At 41.2% G+C, this 16,243-nt stretch overlaps 1 protein-coding gene across 7 annotated transcripts in view; it reads right to left on the reverse strand.

The window, feature by feature from the left end:
- GIT2 (GIT ArfGAP 2) overlaps positions 1-14,482 on the reverse strand; it is a 61,435-nt gene extending 46,953 nt beyond the window's left edge. For 6 of the 7 annotated variants that reach the window (XR_007769517.1, XM_050924272.1, XM_050924276.1 and 3 more), the window contains exons 1-3: positions 14,326-14,482; positions 2,603-2,736; positions 208-320 (exon numbers count right to left, since the gene is read on the reverse strand). Coding sequence is in view for 6 of the 7 variants with exons in the window: in XM_050924272.1 (XP_050780229.1) it covers positions 208-320; positions 2,603-2,736; positions 14,326-14,377 (299 nt within the window). In the remaining variant the exon portion in view is untranslated. Of the gene's footprint in view, positions 1-207; positions 321-779; positions 879-2,602; positions 2,737-14,325 lie in introns of those variants that run through there. The other variant, XM_050924275.1, reaches the window with a different exon arrangement.
- Positions 14,483-16,243: the final 1,761 nt, after the last annotated feature.

Here is a 16,243-nt window from a genome sequence, read left to right on the forward strand (position 1 = left end):
AGATCAGAGGTTACGTCAGCGAATAAAGGAGACTGGGTTTTCTCAGATTTATTCACATCAGCAATACTCTTTAATGTCCTTGATTACACTTGATACAAGATCAGGTTTTTATTCATCTGTTGCTGCCCTTCTCACAACTAGTCAAAGTAGGTATATTTTTACAAAGGGGCTCCTGAAGACAGAGAATTTTATAAACTTTCTACTTACTGCACTTTATCCTGTGGGTTAGCTTTGCGTCTTCCGCTCATAACAGACGCAGGGTCCAGCAAAGAATGTTCCCATATGGAATTAGCACCATTATTATACAGTGTTTCAACCATCTGAAACCCAAAATGTGTGCAACAGGCATTAAGTATTTTATTACTACCTGCACAGGCAGAGCAGCTCACAAATGGTATTTCCTAAGTGGAGAGCATTTTTATGCTATTCCAGAAAGTTGCCAAGGAAAAGGGTTTTTTTTAATTTTTTTATTAATATTAAAAGACAGCTGGTGTCAAACCTTATTTTGTTAAAAAGAGTGAGTTAGGGTGATGTTCTTTTGTCTATATTTTCCATTATCAATTTTAGATTGTACGAGTCCCAAAGCCCAGTTAAGCTTGCTGCAGCTCTTATTTTCAGTAAGGGCCTTCCCTCAATTTGAGTTCAAGAAGAGGTTCATCATGTATGTTTACCTATTCTATTCATTTTATTGTTGTATGGCACCTGGAATATCTTGGGATGTGCCTTAAAAATAAAGGAGCTTCACAGATTATATTGCAAGCAGGGAAAGCAGCATTTACCTGAAGGCAGACACCTAATGCTGCTTTAAATTGCACCAGAAGACTTTTTGGGTCTCTTTGGGAGAACACTCAGCCATGAAGGAGAGATGGGTAGAATTCCTGGGGAGATCAGTCAACCAGTTACATTCCATGAACTGGCACATTATCCACATGCCTCTTTGTTTTGCTGTAGAGATATAGGTTAAGAGGAAACTGGTGTTTCCTCAGACCTCCCTACTGCGTAGGAACTGAAAGCATGGGTGGCTTCTCCTCACTTTGGCTGGGAGTAATCTTTTTCAGGGTGTGCAGGTGAGACATATGGACTGGTTTCTTCCCAGCTGTGGATGTTCTGCGGTTAAAAGCAGCAGCCACTTGTCTTGAGAAGAGTGCTGTCTTCTGTGCTTAAAAAGTAGCACCATTGCCCAGAGCAGAGAGAGAGTGTGCATTTTGGGGTGGGGAAAGGGAGACAAATCAGACACACAAAATCTAAACTTATTTTTAAAATAAAATATAATTTGCCTGAATCTCAACCTAACCCTCTCACTTTTATTTTAATTTCATACACATTTACATAGTGAAAGTGTTGGAATCCAGACATGCTACAAAGTAACATCTCACTTTCTAAGTTATTCATCCAGAAGCCTTTGGTTTGTGGTTTTTGTTTAGGGAAAAAAAAAAAAAAAAAAAAAAAAAAAAAAAAAAAAGGACAGGCTCACATGGAGGTAAATGAGAATGGCAACACATTTGCATGTTTCTGTACCCTAAATGGAATGTCAGATCTATTCGTGTGTATACCAGATTCCTATACTGACCAAGGATAGTTCCTTCAAATTAAGTAGGAGAAAGCCTTTGTTTTGGGAATAAATGTTCACAGGCACGTATTTGTATACACGTCTGACAATCAGTGTCCGTGCCAGTATATATTCTGACCGAGAACTGCTACAATATGCAAAATGCAAAGAAATGGAAAATCGTGCAATTTTTACTCATTGTTAACTGGCCTGCAGATGCCAGTCAAATTATTATTGCTGCTGCAAGTGCAGATGGTCCACAAACTCTCACCCACAAACACTACTGCTTGGTCTGCACTTAAAAGTTCAGTCGACATAGCTACGTGAGTCAGGGTGTGAAAAGCTGAATGATGTAGCTATAAAAGCTATGCCAATATAGCTCCCAGTGTAGACACATACTACTACTGTTCAGGAAGGTGCTGTTCCTACACCAGTGGAAAAAATCCTTTCCACCAGTGTAGACTACATCTACAATCCCGGGGTATGCCAGCATAGCTGTGGTGATGTAGCTATGCTAGTACAGTCTCTATAGCGTAGACATACCCTCAAGTAAATTTAAACTTTGAAAGAGCAAAGCAACTTTTCACTAAAGTAGCTACCAAAGAATCTTTTAGGCTTCCCAAAATAGAGAACATGTGAGAAAGAAGAAATGAAAGCAGAAAGGGCAGGCGCTTAGAATTAGATTCTCCTAAATAGCTACAGCAACAGACCTCATCTGTAGCTCTGAGGAAAAAAAGGCTTGTTACAACCTGACAATTTGAGTAGAAGTGGACGCACTGCAGCACTCCGGTTGGACAGACAGACAAAAGTTAACTCTCAAAACCTAGGAAATTTTAACTATACCCCAGGCTCTGAATTTGCCCTAACAGGAAGTTTAAAATGTGGAGGTAACATTGACTTTAATAATCTATTACAGCAATGTAAAAGAAACCAAGAAATCTATTTTAAGAAGAGCTTAATGAAGCAACCCTCCCCATCAGAAAGTTTAGTAATTAGAATTCTCTAAGAACTGCATTTTCCAATTCTCATCAGAAAGCAATCCTCAGCTTTTACCTGAAGCAACGTTGGAGGCCATGGTGTATGTTTAAGATGCCGCACTTGAGAGATATGACGTCCTAGACTCCGATGAACACTACAGCATTCATCACAAATCAGAATTCCCCTGTTTACAGATGCCCAGCAGGGGTCTGGAAAAGAGAAGCAAGTATATTTATTATAATATGGGCAGCACCATGGGCCAGTGGTTAGAGCACGAGACTGAGAATCAGGTATAACTGGTTCTATTCCTGGATCTACCATCACTTACTTGCTATATGAACTTGGGAAAGTCAGACTCCATAGGCCTCAAGATATTGGGGGAAATATGGGTCTTGTGGTTAGACACTGGACTGGGACTCAGGAGATCTGGGTTCTGTTTCAAGTTCTGACACTGACTTGCTGTGGGACCTTGAGGAAAAAACCTACTTACTCTGATCTGTTTCCCATCTATAAAGTGAGGACAATACCTCCCTTCCTCAACAGGAGTTTTATGAGGCTAGATTCATTAGTCATGAGGTGCTCAGATACTACAATGAGGCGTGCCATAGAAAATCTTATAATTAATGTGTCAGTTTTCCTGTTTGTAAAATAGGAATAACGATACATATCCCATCTTTGTAAAGGGCCTGGAGATCTCTAAATGCAAAATACTATATAAATAATAAGTATTGTATTTATTGTTTATTGCTCAAAGTTTTAAGTCCTGCCTTGATAAATCTGCAGTGTATTCTTATGTATTTTTATTTAAATATACAAATAAGAGGCACTACTTTTGTAAGACAAAAGAGCAAAATATAGCTATGTTAATTTCAAGAACTGGTTAAAACAAAAATTAAATGCCACACTGACAACTCCTTACAATGCTACTTTTACGCTAAGCCAGTAATCATCTAATGTTATAGCACAGCACGTTTCATCATCAACAGTTCCCCAAAGTAAGGCTAAGTAAAAGACACCTAGGCCGGTCAATGAGATATGGTTCAGTGTTCTGTGGAATGATTTTGACCATCATGAGACGCCACAATTCCCTAGGGTATTGCGCTGCCATTCTGGTATGTGAGAAAAACCAGACAAAAAAGTATATCCCTACAATCTTTACCCACATACTAAAGGTGTATGTCACTTGAAACTCCTGTACTGTATTCCAATATGGTCTCAAAAAAAGTCACTAATCCATTTCCCAATCTACTTCTGAAGTTGCAATTCCTATTTTTATAATTTATTATTGGTGTATGGTAATGCCCAACTATGTGCCAGGCACTTTCAAGTCAGATAAGAAACAATGCCCTGAAGGGCTCACAAACTAACAGACAAACGCACAAAGGTTAGGGGGAATGGGAAATACACACTTTCTTTTTACTGAATGTACATGTCACTCTTTTGAAGTGGATTATGTATTTTATATACCTTCTTTAGCACCACATGAAACAAGCTGCAATTTAGCCTGAGGTCAGAGATGCTGTTTCCTTTTAGTGGTAGTGCAAGCAAGACAAGTTTAGTAAAACCTGTACAATTATTATTTACAGGTTCGCTAGTTTCACCACGAAAAATAAAGCTGGGTCAAGTTTTAAAGAAAGACTATCCCCCCAGGACATGTGCCAATGGGATTCTTCACTTACACCACTTTTTTAAGATTATGATGTTTAAACAAGGTTTTTGTCCTCACAGTAAACCCATCTGGTCAAGAACAAAGCTCAAAAAAAGGTAATGATGATGATCTGTGTTATTTAGCTAATTCATGCCAGTTAATTTACAGGATCATTCAATATAATTAGAACTAATTAACAAACTAAGCTTTTTGATGCCAGCATGCTCTTCAACATAAATCAGTGAAAACGGCAACATATTTTTAAGTACTGAATATCTAAACAGAACATTTCAATTCCTCGTGTTCCTCCACTCTTCAGATACATTAGAAGTTTCCAAAATGTACAAGCCCTCCTTTGTTTCTTATGTTTACATAAACTTTGTTTTAGATAAAAAGCAAGATTCTTTTTTAATTTAAGCTTGGCTACTGTACTGTTATTTCCAAGGATTTTCAGACTCAAGTACTTAAGGTTCTGTTTCCAATAATACGAAGTTTCAAAAGACCAAAAGCCAGCAAGTGGACAACCAGAACATGCCAGCTTTCAGAGAATTAATATTCTATCAGCTATACAGAAACAAGTTTTTGCTCAAAATAGCAAAGGCTATAAAATTTGAACAGTTTAAAGAGAAAAGTAGACATGAGTATGTCGATTCCTAGAGCTATCCTTATCTGAACATCACTACAGCTTATACTGACAGAATATTTCTTATGTGGACACTTCAAAGCATATACACACTAAACAAAATATACCCACATCGCATCTTAGACAGATGTTAGAATATCTGTGTAACTAGAGAACATTTTTAACAGGCCATAATTTACTGTACAAAGACCACGTGCATACTGCTTGCTAACTACAGTAACTATTCTTATTGCTGTTGCACCCAAAGAACACAGTCAATTTCTGGCACTGTAAAAAACACACAGCAGGAGACAGTCCCTGCCCCAAAGAGCCTGCAATATGATTTGAAACAAAATATTGCAAGTGGAACTACCAAGACGGGAGAGTACAAGAGTAATGATATTGAGAAGACAGTAGCCTCCCTGAATAGTTCAGAGAGTGCAGTCTACACATGAGGAGCAGTATGGACAAAAGCAAGCAGAAGCTTGCGGCAGAAGATGACAAATAAGCATTTTAGGCCTTGAGTCATTGGCAGAGTGTACGGAGTGATGTGATAAGAACAGAGTTAAAATGTGATACAGTGGAAAACAGGAGAGTCAATGGAAGGATTCACAGGGGATTGACACAAAGTGATGGGCCAAGATGATGTTCTTAGCTGCTTCTGTGTTAGAGACCAGAGAGAAGGTGGACATAATCATTAAATCATGAGATGCTAAACGTCTAAATGAGAGTTATCAACATGGACTCAAAGAAAATGTTTGATTTTGTAAAGTGTTTGGGGAGGAAGCAGCAGGACTTAGAAGACACCTGGATGTGTTAGTCAAGGAAGCAGGAGACATCAAAGATGCCCCCCAGATTACAGGCTTGAGTGACAGGGAAGATAACAGGTTCTGACTGAGTGTCTGGGAGTGGAGGCAGAGAAGGAAAGGAAAGGGCTGAGGAGTTTCATTATAGTCAGAATTGCACTAGTTTAACTAAGGGCTGGTCTACACTGTGGGGGGATCGATCTAAGATACGCAACTTCAGCTACATGGATAGTGTAGCTGAAGTCCAAATATCTTAGATCGATTTACCTCTCGTCCTCGCGGTGCGGGATCGACGTCCGCGGCTCCCCCTGTCGATTCCGCTACCTCCATTCGCGCTGGTGGAGTTCCGGAGTCGACGGGAGCGCGTTCGGAGGATCGATATATCGCGTCTAGATGAGACGCGATATATTGATCCCTGAGAAATTGATCGCTACCCGCTGATACGGCGGGTAGTCTAGACGTACCCTAAAGGTGCAGTTTTAAACAGATTTAGTCAGACTGTGCAAAAAGCTGCATGAACCCTGTTAATTCAATTTAAACCTGCCTTACAGGAGGTCAGACTGGATCACAGTGAACCGTTCCAGCCTTATAAACTATAACCTTCATCTGATTTAGTTAAATTCAAGTGGCTTGAAAGACAGTGATGTGAGTGACAGAGTCCTGTGGCACCTTATAGACTAACAGAAGTATTGGAGCATGAGCTTTCGTGGGTGAATACCCACTTCGTCGGATGCATGTGGTGGAAATTTCCAGAGTGATGTGAGTGTGAGGTAGGAAATGGTGAGTTAAACTAAATGGATATAAACCAGGTTTAAAAATTGAATTAATTAGTGCAAAATCCTGCACGCACACAGTTTAACTGAATTATTTTTTTAAACAGACACAAAGTTAAACTGCTGAAACTCTGTATATAGACAACGCCTAGTTTTAGCCACAGTTAAGTTCATGTTGCTGGAAAGATGTTCAAGGAAGCCAGAGAGATAGGCCAAAATATGCTTACAGGAACACTACAGAGTAATTCAAAACAAGAAGTATGATGTGATCAACGTAGCTAAGTTTGAAAAGTGAATTTGTAAAATAATACAAAATAGGAAGTATAATGGCAAAGCACATATGAAATCACATTATGTCAAAGAAGAACAAAATACTTGCACTTTGCTATAGAATGCAAAGTATTATTATTTTAAGGCATTTAAGAAGCTAGAATTAACAATTATTAATTACATCAAGAGAAAGGCAGGCCAGGAAAAAAAATAACTTACACAAGAAGTGAAGGATTAACTGTGGTAGTAACTCCAATACATTCTGCAGTGGTGACAATTTACTCCATAATGTTTAATACACTTAAGCAGCACAAATGAAGCTTTATAATAGAATCCTGGTGCACTTGACAGTTTAGCAGATATGTGTGTGACATTAACCATTTGGTGGCAGGTAGGGAAAGCCACGCACATTAATTCTGGAATCCTCATTCATGTTGTTGAAAAATTCAGTACAGGTAAACTCCAAATCTGGTCATCCGAGACTATTTTCATTAAGATACAGAAATGAAACTCTTTTTTGTTTGCTTTGTGTTTACACACAAAGCCCTAATTTTATTAAGGCTCTTAACATCCAAGAAGCCAATGTGGCTCCACAAGAGTTCTTTAATAATCTGAAAATCAAAAAGGAATCCTACAAACAGTAAAAAAGATGGACAACTTGCTAAGGAGGAGTACAAAAGAATAGCAGAAACATGTAGGGACAAAATCAGAAAGGCTGAGGCACAAAATGAGTTACACTTTGCAAGGGATATGTCAAATAAAAAGCAATAACTGGTTCTTTAAATATATTAGGAGCAACAGAAAGACAAATGAAAGTGTAGATCCTCTACTTAGAGGGGAAGGAGAATTTATAATTGATGACATCATGAAGGCAGGGGTGTTTAATACCTATTTTGTTTCAGTCTTCACTAAATAGGTTAATGGTGACCAGATATTTAACACAATTAATATAAACACCAAGGAAAAAGGAACACAAGCCAAAATAGGGAAATCACAGGTTAAAGAATATGTTGTTCCCTTTTTAATGACAGGTACAAAGAGGACCTGGGGAATTATAGACGAGTCTAACATCGACACCTAAAAAGATAATGGAACAAATTATTAAACAATCAATTTGTAAGCACCTAGAGGATAATGAGGTTATAAAAACTAGCCAGCATGGATTTGTCAAGAGCAAATCATGCTGAACCAACCTGATTTTCTTCTTTGACAGGGTTACTGGTCTAGGAGTGGGGGGAAGTGGTAGATGTGATATCTTCATTTTAGTAAGGCTTCTCAGTCCCACATGACATTCTCATAAGCAAACTAGGGAAATGTGGTCTAGGGGAAATTGCTATAAGGTGAGAGCACAAACGGTTGAAAGACTATACTCAAAAAGTACTTATCAATGGTTCGCTATCAAACTGGGAGGGCGTATTCTACAGGAGTCAGTCCTGGGTCCAATACTATTCAATATTTTCATTAATGACTAGGCTAATGGAGTGGAGAGTCTGCTTATAAAATCTGTAGAAAAACAGCAAGATGGAGGATAGGGATGTAAAAATTTAACCAGTAAGCATTAGGCTGACCATTAACCGACCATAACTGTTAATCCTGCACTATAGGCCAGCAGGACCTCAGCTGGGCTGGAGAGACCCCAGCTCCAGCCATGCCAGAGCGACCTCAGTTAATGGTTAACCGATATAATTTTGTTTAACTGGTTAACTTTTTAAACCAATATTTCCATCCCTACTGGAGGAGTTGTAAGCACTTTGAAGCACAGGATTAGAATTCCAAACAAACATGAAATATTGGAGAATTGATATGAAAATCAACAAGATGAAATTCAGTAAATATAACCATGAAGTTCTTCACTTATGAAGGAAAAATCAAATGCACAAATAAAAAAAAAGGGAAATAAGTGGCTAAGTGGTGATGTACTGCTGACAAGGATCTGGCGGTTACACAAATTGAATATGAGTCAACAATGTGATGCAGTTACAAAAACTGCTAATACTGTTCTGACGATTAACAGGAGTGTTGTATGTAAGACACAGTCGGTAACTGTCCTGCTCTACTCAGCACTGGTGAGGCGTCAGCTGGAGTACTTTGTACTATTCTGAGCACCACACTTTAAGGAAGATGTGGACAAAGGGGAAAGAGTCCAGAGGAAAGCATAAAAAATTATAAAAGTTTAGAAAACCTGACCTGTGAGGAAAGGTCCAAAAAATATGAATGTTTAATCTTGAGAAAAGACAACTGAGGGGGGACCTGATAAGTCTTCAATTACATTATTGGCTGTTATAAAGAGGATTGATCAATTGTTCTCCATGTCTACTGAAGGCAGGACAAGAAGTAATGGTCATAATCTGCAGCAACGGAGATTTAAATAAGATATTAGGAAAAACTTTCTAACTATAAGGTTAGTCAAGCTCTGGAATAGGGTTCCAAGGTAGGGTGTGAAATCCCCATCACTGAAATTTTTAAGAACAGGTTGGACAAACACCTGCAGGGATGGGTCTAGGTTTACTGGTCCTGCCTTAATACAAGGGGCTGGATTTGATGACCTCTCAAAAGTCCCTTCCAACCTTATATTACTATTTCAAAACTTTGGGATGTTCAGAGTTTCTGTGCCTTGCAGTCTAGTGATTAATTCCAGTCTTTCTTTTGAGAGGATCACTGGCCTGACAAATAAATCACAGCACAAAACACAAATATAGTATGAATCACAACAGCTTGAGAAGGAAAGACTATTTATGATGCTCGGGTACTCCTTAGAAAGAATTGTTACTGAGCAGATGTAAATGAAAAAACAAAAATGCATACATTTTTAAAACAAAACTTCCAAATTATGGTTTCCCAGTTAGCCCCTAAGGCCATGATCCTCCAAATACTTATGTATGTGTGTAACTTCACCTTTATAAGTAGCCCTATTGAAGTTAATGGGACTATTCATAAGTACAGTTACATATTTGCATAATGGTTTGCAGGAAAGAGGCCCAAAAAGCCAACTTAGATAGGGCAATTCAGATTGCAAAACAAAAACACTGGACTAGTGCAGGAATCCTCTCAAGCAAAACCAAGTAGAAACTCACTAAACTAGTTTTTCTATTCAAGCTGAATAAAATGCAGAGAGTAAATTACAATGAAGGAAAGTAAAACTGATTGTGGAGATTCTTCAGTTTTAACAATTTATTATGTTATTTGTAAGAAAGGTAAATAGTTTAATGTTATTTTTTTTTTTACCACGACCATTTAAATATTTGAGTAGTTTTATTGAGCAGCACTAAAACTGAGCAGATAATATCACTCACTACCGACAAAATTCTGGTGTCTTAGGATATGTCTACACTTCAATTAGACACCAGCGCTGGCCTGTGCCAGCTGGCTCAGGCAAGGGCTCAGGCCAAGGAGCTGTTTAATTGCTGTGTAGATGTTTGGGCTCAGGGCTGCAGCTCAGATTCCTTGGTCCCATAGCCCAGGCTGCAGCCTGAGCCCAAATGTCTACGCCACAATTTAACAGCACCATAGCCTGAGACTGAGTCAGCTGGTACAGGCCAGATTGGGGGTTTTTAATTGCAGCGTAGACATGCCCTCAGAGTCATTCCTTGTGCAAGCTCATAAGGAATTACCCAAGTTCTGAGCTCAATTTAGTTCAACTGTAAAATGAAAGTAATGTTAGAAGAGCAACATCTGTCAACAGATTTCTTTTCCTCTGATGCTAGTTCAATGTTTAAATCTACTTACAAAATTGCTTTATTCAGTTTACAAATCAAGAGTCTTGTGCTATAAGAGACCAAGAGATCTGAATTTGTAGAAATTAACATATTTCAAGGCAGCACAACAAATTTGATGTGATTTCTAAACTGAGCAGTAGTACGGTATATTATGAACAATCTTATGCTAAAAGCTAACACTTCAACGTTATTTTAAACTGACTTGATGAAGCACAATTCTTCTCTGAACACAGCCTTCAAAATTATAGATCACACACACAGATATAAAAGAAGCATGAAATATGTGTAAAGGGACACTGTCAGGTAGAGTGCACACCCTTAAAATGTGTAACATTTTAGAGGCATTCCCTGTTAGAGTGATACTATTGGTGGAAATGTTACCATTTCCACTATTCTGAAAGATTTTAAATGCATCCATCATAGTTTAAAGCTATACTTTAGGTTTTACAAACCTCAACAAATTAAAACATTGTCCTACACTATTTCTAATCATTGGATTAGAATAAATTGCCTGGAGAGGTTGTGGAATCTCTATCACTGAAGATTTTTTAAGAGCAGATTAGACAAACACCTGTCATGGATGGTCTATATAATACTTAGTCCTGTCATGAGTGCAGGGGACTGGACTAGATGACCTCTTGAGGTCCCTTACAGTCCCGTGATTCTATGATTCAATTTCTCATCCAATCTCTGCAGTACAGGCATAACGAATGGACATGGACAATAAACTCCTGAACACACTGAAGCCCTACCCTGGGAAATCTGTACCTACCTTCAACAAATCCCACAGGATTATGCTTCATGCTTATGCTTTGGCAACACTGCTATGGCTTGGCATACCCACAATACACTGACTGAATTGTCAGGAAGTGAAACTGACTATGAGATAAAGTCTTTAATAAACATCTAAGCCAGTGGGTCTCAAACTTTTTATTGGCGACTCCTTTCACATCACAAGCCTCTGAGTGCGACTCCCCTAATAAATTAAACATACTTTTTAATATATTTAACACCATTATAAATGCTGGAGGCAAGCAGGGTTTGGGGTGAAGGTTGACAGCTTGCAACCTCCCATGTAATAACCTCATGACCTCCTGATGGATCCCAACCCCTAGTTTGAGAACCCCTGATCTAAGCAGAAATAAAAGTGTAAAAAGGAACAGCAAACACAAAAAGTAAATCAATTTTTAAAAATTCTCCCATTTTAATATTCTGTTGGATTATAAACATATGTATGGAAACATGTTTAAAAGGGTATCTGAACTGTATCTCCTTAAATGGAGGTTCACTCATGGAATTAGCAATGCAACAAATTCTTTACATTATATAAGTATGCCAATTTACAAGGTTTATCTCACTAAATGTTTTTCGGTCAAATTTTATGTTAGACATTTTATTTTTTAAACTTGATACCTAAAATTGTGAGATGAGTAAGGTGTAACTTCGCAGACTTAGAAGTTTCATTCTAGACCAGTGGTTCCCAAACTGGGGTTCGTGAAATGTATCAGGGGGGTTCTCAGAAAAAAATTCTGTAATGGCGGATTGAACCATCCCTAGGGACCCTGGACATGGCAGCCCAAGCCCTGTGACCATGACTTCCTGGCAGAACAAGTTTAAGCTTTGTTGTAGTCGTGTGTTGTTTGCCTGGACTGCTCAAGACTCGAATGCTTGTGGGAGGAACTCTTTATTGAGTTGGCTTCTTAAATACCTTCATGCTGTTTCACATCTGGTACTCCTTGATGAAACATGTAGGAAGTTTAATCGAAGTGATATAAGCTACAAAAATGAAATCTTGGAAGAGTGTTGCCGTTTTCATAACGTAATAAAATAAATAATATAATAGTGTATAATAAGAGTGTTATAAAAATCAAATTACTTTCAAGATCACTTCTATAATTTATGCTCAGGCAAAGGAGAAAATATTCATTGGGGGGGAGAAGAGGTTTGCAAGATTTGATATTTTAATTAAAGGGATTTGTGGGTTGTTAAAGTTTTGGGAACCATTGTTCTAGACCCTTAAAGTCATTGTCTGTTGTCACCCCACACACTCCCTGCCTTGAAAGGCCACCCTTTTCCCCTCAGCTGTCCATCACCAGGGACACCACCACCATCCTTCCAGTCTACCAGACCATGTCTAAATCTTGCTGATTCGTATACATACACACACACAAACACTCTCCTCTGGCCTTCCCTCTTTGTTCACAACACAAAAGTTTTTATTCAGACTTTCATCTTATCTTGCTTACCTACAAGTTTTCTCTCTGAACTTGGCTGCTACAGCCTTGCCCTCTCACAAACCTATTTAAATCACTGCAGCTAAAAATCTAAAGACATCCAAAAAAGACAGTCCTTTTGTCCCAAAGAATTTACAATCTAAATGTTAGTAGCTGAGCCACCAAATAATTTGCATCTGAAGAAGTGGGTATTCACCCACGAAAGCTCATGCTCCAAAACGTCTGTTAGTCTATAAGGTGCCACAGGATTCTTTGTTGCTTTTACAGATCCAGACTAACCGGCTACCCCTCTGATGCTTTTACCTAGTAATAGTAGTACTGTACATGGTGACGTAAACAGGGAGTCCTTAACTCAGAAATTAGTTTTCTAACATTTCAGTTTGGGACTTTTAGGTCCACATTCTGGAAGGGCATGGAAAGGTGGCTGCCCTGTTCCACAATTGCAACTTCAATGTGGGGGGGATAGCTCAGTGGTTTGAGCATTGACCTGCTAAACCCAAAGTTATGAGCTCAATCCTTGAGGGGGCCACTTAGGGATCTGGATCAAAATCAGTACTTGGTCCTGCTAGTGAAGGCAGGGGGGCTGGACTCAATGACCTTTCAGGGTCCCTTCCAGCTCTATGAGAGAGGTATATCTCCATATATTTATTTACATTTAATTTTTTTTTTCAGTAAGTGAATAACTAATTTATGTTTCTCTGAAGTCTGGGTGACGTAGTGTCAGAACAACACTAATACTTTGCACTTCTACCATACTATCCATTCATCCAACAAATTAAAACCCACTGCAAACCCTGATGAGTTAAGCCCATCAATACTCAAGAGGTAGAACAGTATTATTATTCCCATTTCACAGGGGCACAGAACAGGGAAGTGATACACACTGATTGAGCTAGCAGCACCCACATCTATTGATTTCTAGTTTTGTGATTTGGCCAGATGGCCCTTGCCCAAACTAGAAACTGTTTAAAACCATTTTCAGCGTACAGGCAAGTTATCAGAAACCATTCTAGAAACTCTCTTTTGTTTATGTTAGTCTATATCAATATTTATATTCCAATAGTGCTCAGAGGCCCCAATTATTGTGACCTACACTCTACAAACACAGACCCTGCCCAGAATACACCAAGGGTATTTCAAAAGCCCTTGTCCACACTAGAACCAACCAGACTAGCTGCGACCATGCTTGGCAACCTCTGTCAGCCAGGGTCCTAGGCCAGGTTTTCAAACAGGGGCACGCAGCACGGTTCGCGGCTGGAAGCAGAGAGGGTGCCAGGGTGCTACAGGCCTCGGGGAGCGGAAATGGGGGCGCCCAGGCGCCAGGCCCGGGCAGGACACTCCTGTCACCACAGCCGAAAAGACCAGGCTTGGTTCTCCGCTCCAGAGCAGCCGCTGTCACTTGCGAGGAGCGCACAGCTCCTGCGCGACTTCTGCACCGGGCTTCCTGTTTGCTCCTCGCAGCCAGGGCGGCTTTTTCCGCTCGCACCCCGAGGCGCCCGCCGCTGCCCTGCGCCACCGGCTGCCCGGGGGTGGGGGGTGAGCCTGGGGCAGGGACCGCCGGCCACGCAGCCCCCGGGGGCTCGGCCTAGGGCCGGCCGTGGCGAACTCGGGCCCCCGGGCAGGGCTCGGCCAGGACCCCGGGCTCCCGTGGGGAAGGCCCCGGAGAGAGAGTCCCAAGGGACGGGGCTCCACGGGGCCGCCCACCCCCCTCAGCCCCGGCCGCTCCTACCCTGAGCGCTGCAGTCCGCGCAGACCTCGCTGCTCCTCAGCCGCTTCGACATGTTGGCGCGGGCGGGGGCCGCCTGCCTCAGCTCGGGCGGGCGCCGCTTCTTCCTGCCGCTCTAACGGGTCCCACTGAGGGGCCGCCCCAGGCGTACGCCAGCGCCGCTCACCCAGCCAGGCAGCAGACTGTCACGTGACAGGGAGGCCGCCTAGGCGGCGGCCGCCATCTTACTTCCTGGCATGGATAGGGCTGCAGCGGCCTTGGAGACCATTTTAGCTCCTGGCAGAAACAGGCGCAGAACCAGACCAGCCTCAGAGCCCTCCCATGTCTACTTTAACATTAGAGATTCAAATTATAACCTATGCATCCACTGCTCCCAAGGAAACGCTGTGTGCTCTTAGAGCAGCATTTGACCATGCACAGGGGCAAATCCACAGGCTCCTTGTCACCAAGGCACAGGGGCACCATAATTGCAGTTAGGAAGGAAGCGGGTGTCTGACACCAGACTGATGGGTGGAAAAGGCTGACTCAAGGCCAAGCTAGTCCTGCTAAACTTTTTCCCTCTCTGAGATGCTCTGTCTACCGCCATAAGCAGGAGCACACGGTAAAGAAGGAGGAGAGTAAAGTAGGGAGGTTCTACCATAGAATCATAGAAGATTAGGGTTGGAAGAGACCTCAGGAGATCATCTAGTCCAACCCCCTGCTCAAAGCAGGACCAACACCAACTAAACCATCCCAGACAGGGCTGTATAACTTATATAATTACTATACAACTTGCCTTTGTCTATACAGCAGTACCAAGCCCAACTGTTCAAATATTGTTAATCCCAAAAATAATGAGATGCAAAAATTAGCAATGAACTTTAGATTCTGTCTTCTGGTTTTCAAGCTGTTAGGGCTCACTTGGCTCACAATTTCAAGCTTTCCTCACTAACCATGAGGGCTAAAAACTAACTTATTAAAAATGACAGCTGGAATTCTCATGTATTCAGTTGTTTCCAAGAGCTGGGCCTTAAAATTAAAAAAAAATATTGCAAGACTTACCAAAAAACTCTAAGTGTTAACAATGCTGCCATCTTTCACCTTGAGGGTCATCTGTCTGCTCATTTGTAACCACTAGGTCAGGGGTTCTCAGACTTTTGTACTGGTGACTCTTTTCACATACTAAGCCTCTGAGTGCAACGCCCCCCCCCCCCCCGCCCCATACATTAAAAACACTCTTTTATGTATTTAACGCTATTATAAATGCTGGAAGCAAAGTGGGCTTTGCGGTGCAGGCTGACAGCTCGCGACTCCCCATGTAATAACCACTTGGCCCCCTGAGGGGTCCCAAACCCCAGTTTGAGAACCCCTGCACTAGGTAGAGAGAAGAGTAGAGGATCCACCCTCTTGCTGTAGCTTAGCAGCCAGTTAATAGTCGGCTAGAACGGGGAGGGGGAGATCTGCTTGCAAATGTACAACTCCGCACAACTGACCATATGATACATATTAGCTGTCTCACCCTATGGCATCTAACTCCCTACCTCCTTACCCGTCGCCCAATCTATAGACATGTACTAATCTATCCATCAGTCTATCTCCATACTTGCCCATTTAGCTAGCTGTCTCCAGACTGCACACCCATTTATCCAGCCAGTTCTCTACTGCCATCTTATGTATAAAGCACCTAATAGTAAAGTATCTGAGGGCCATGAAGGGCACCCTCACTCATCTCTGAGACAACAGGGCACTGGCCACTGATGGCGACACAATACCACAGCCAAAGGTCTGAACCACTGCTCCGCAACAGGCTGGCCAGCTGCCCTCTTCCAAGATGGCAACCTGAGATGCACGGGTAGAAAGGACGTGGCCATTGCTGCCCTCACCAAAGATGGCAGCCGAGACGAAATGGATCGAGGGAGCCTCACACTGCCCTACCTCAAGA

The sequence above is a fragment of the Gopherus flavomarginatus genome, chromosome 15, assembly GCF_025201925.1.
Source record: "Gopherus flavomarginatus isolate rGopFla2 chromosome 15, rGopFla2.mat.asm, whole genome shotgun sequence".
Taxonomy (NCBI): Eukaryota; Metazoa; Chordata; order Testudines; family Testudinidae; genus Gopherus; species Gopherus flavomarginatus.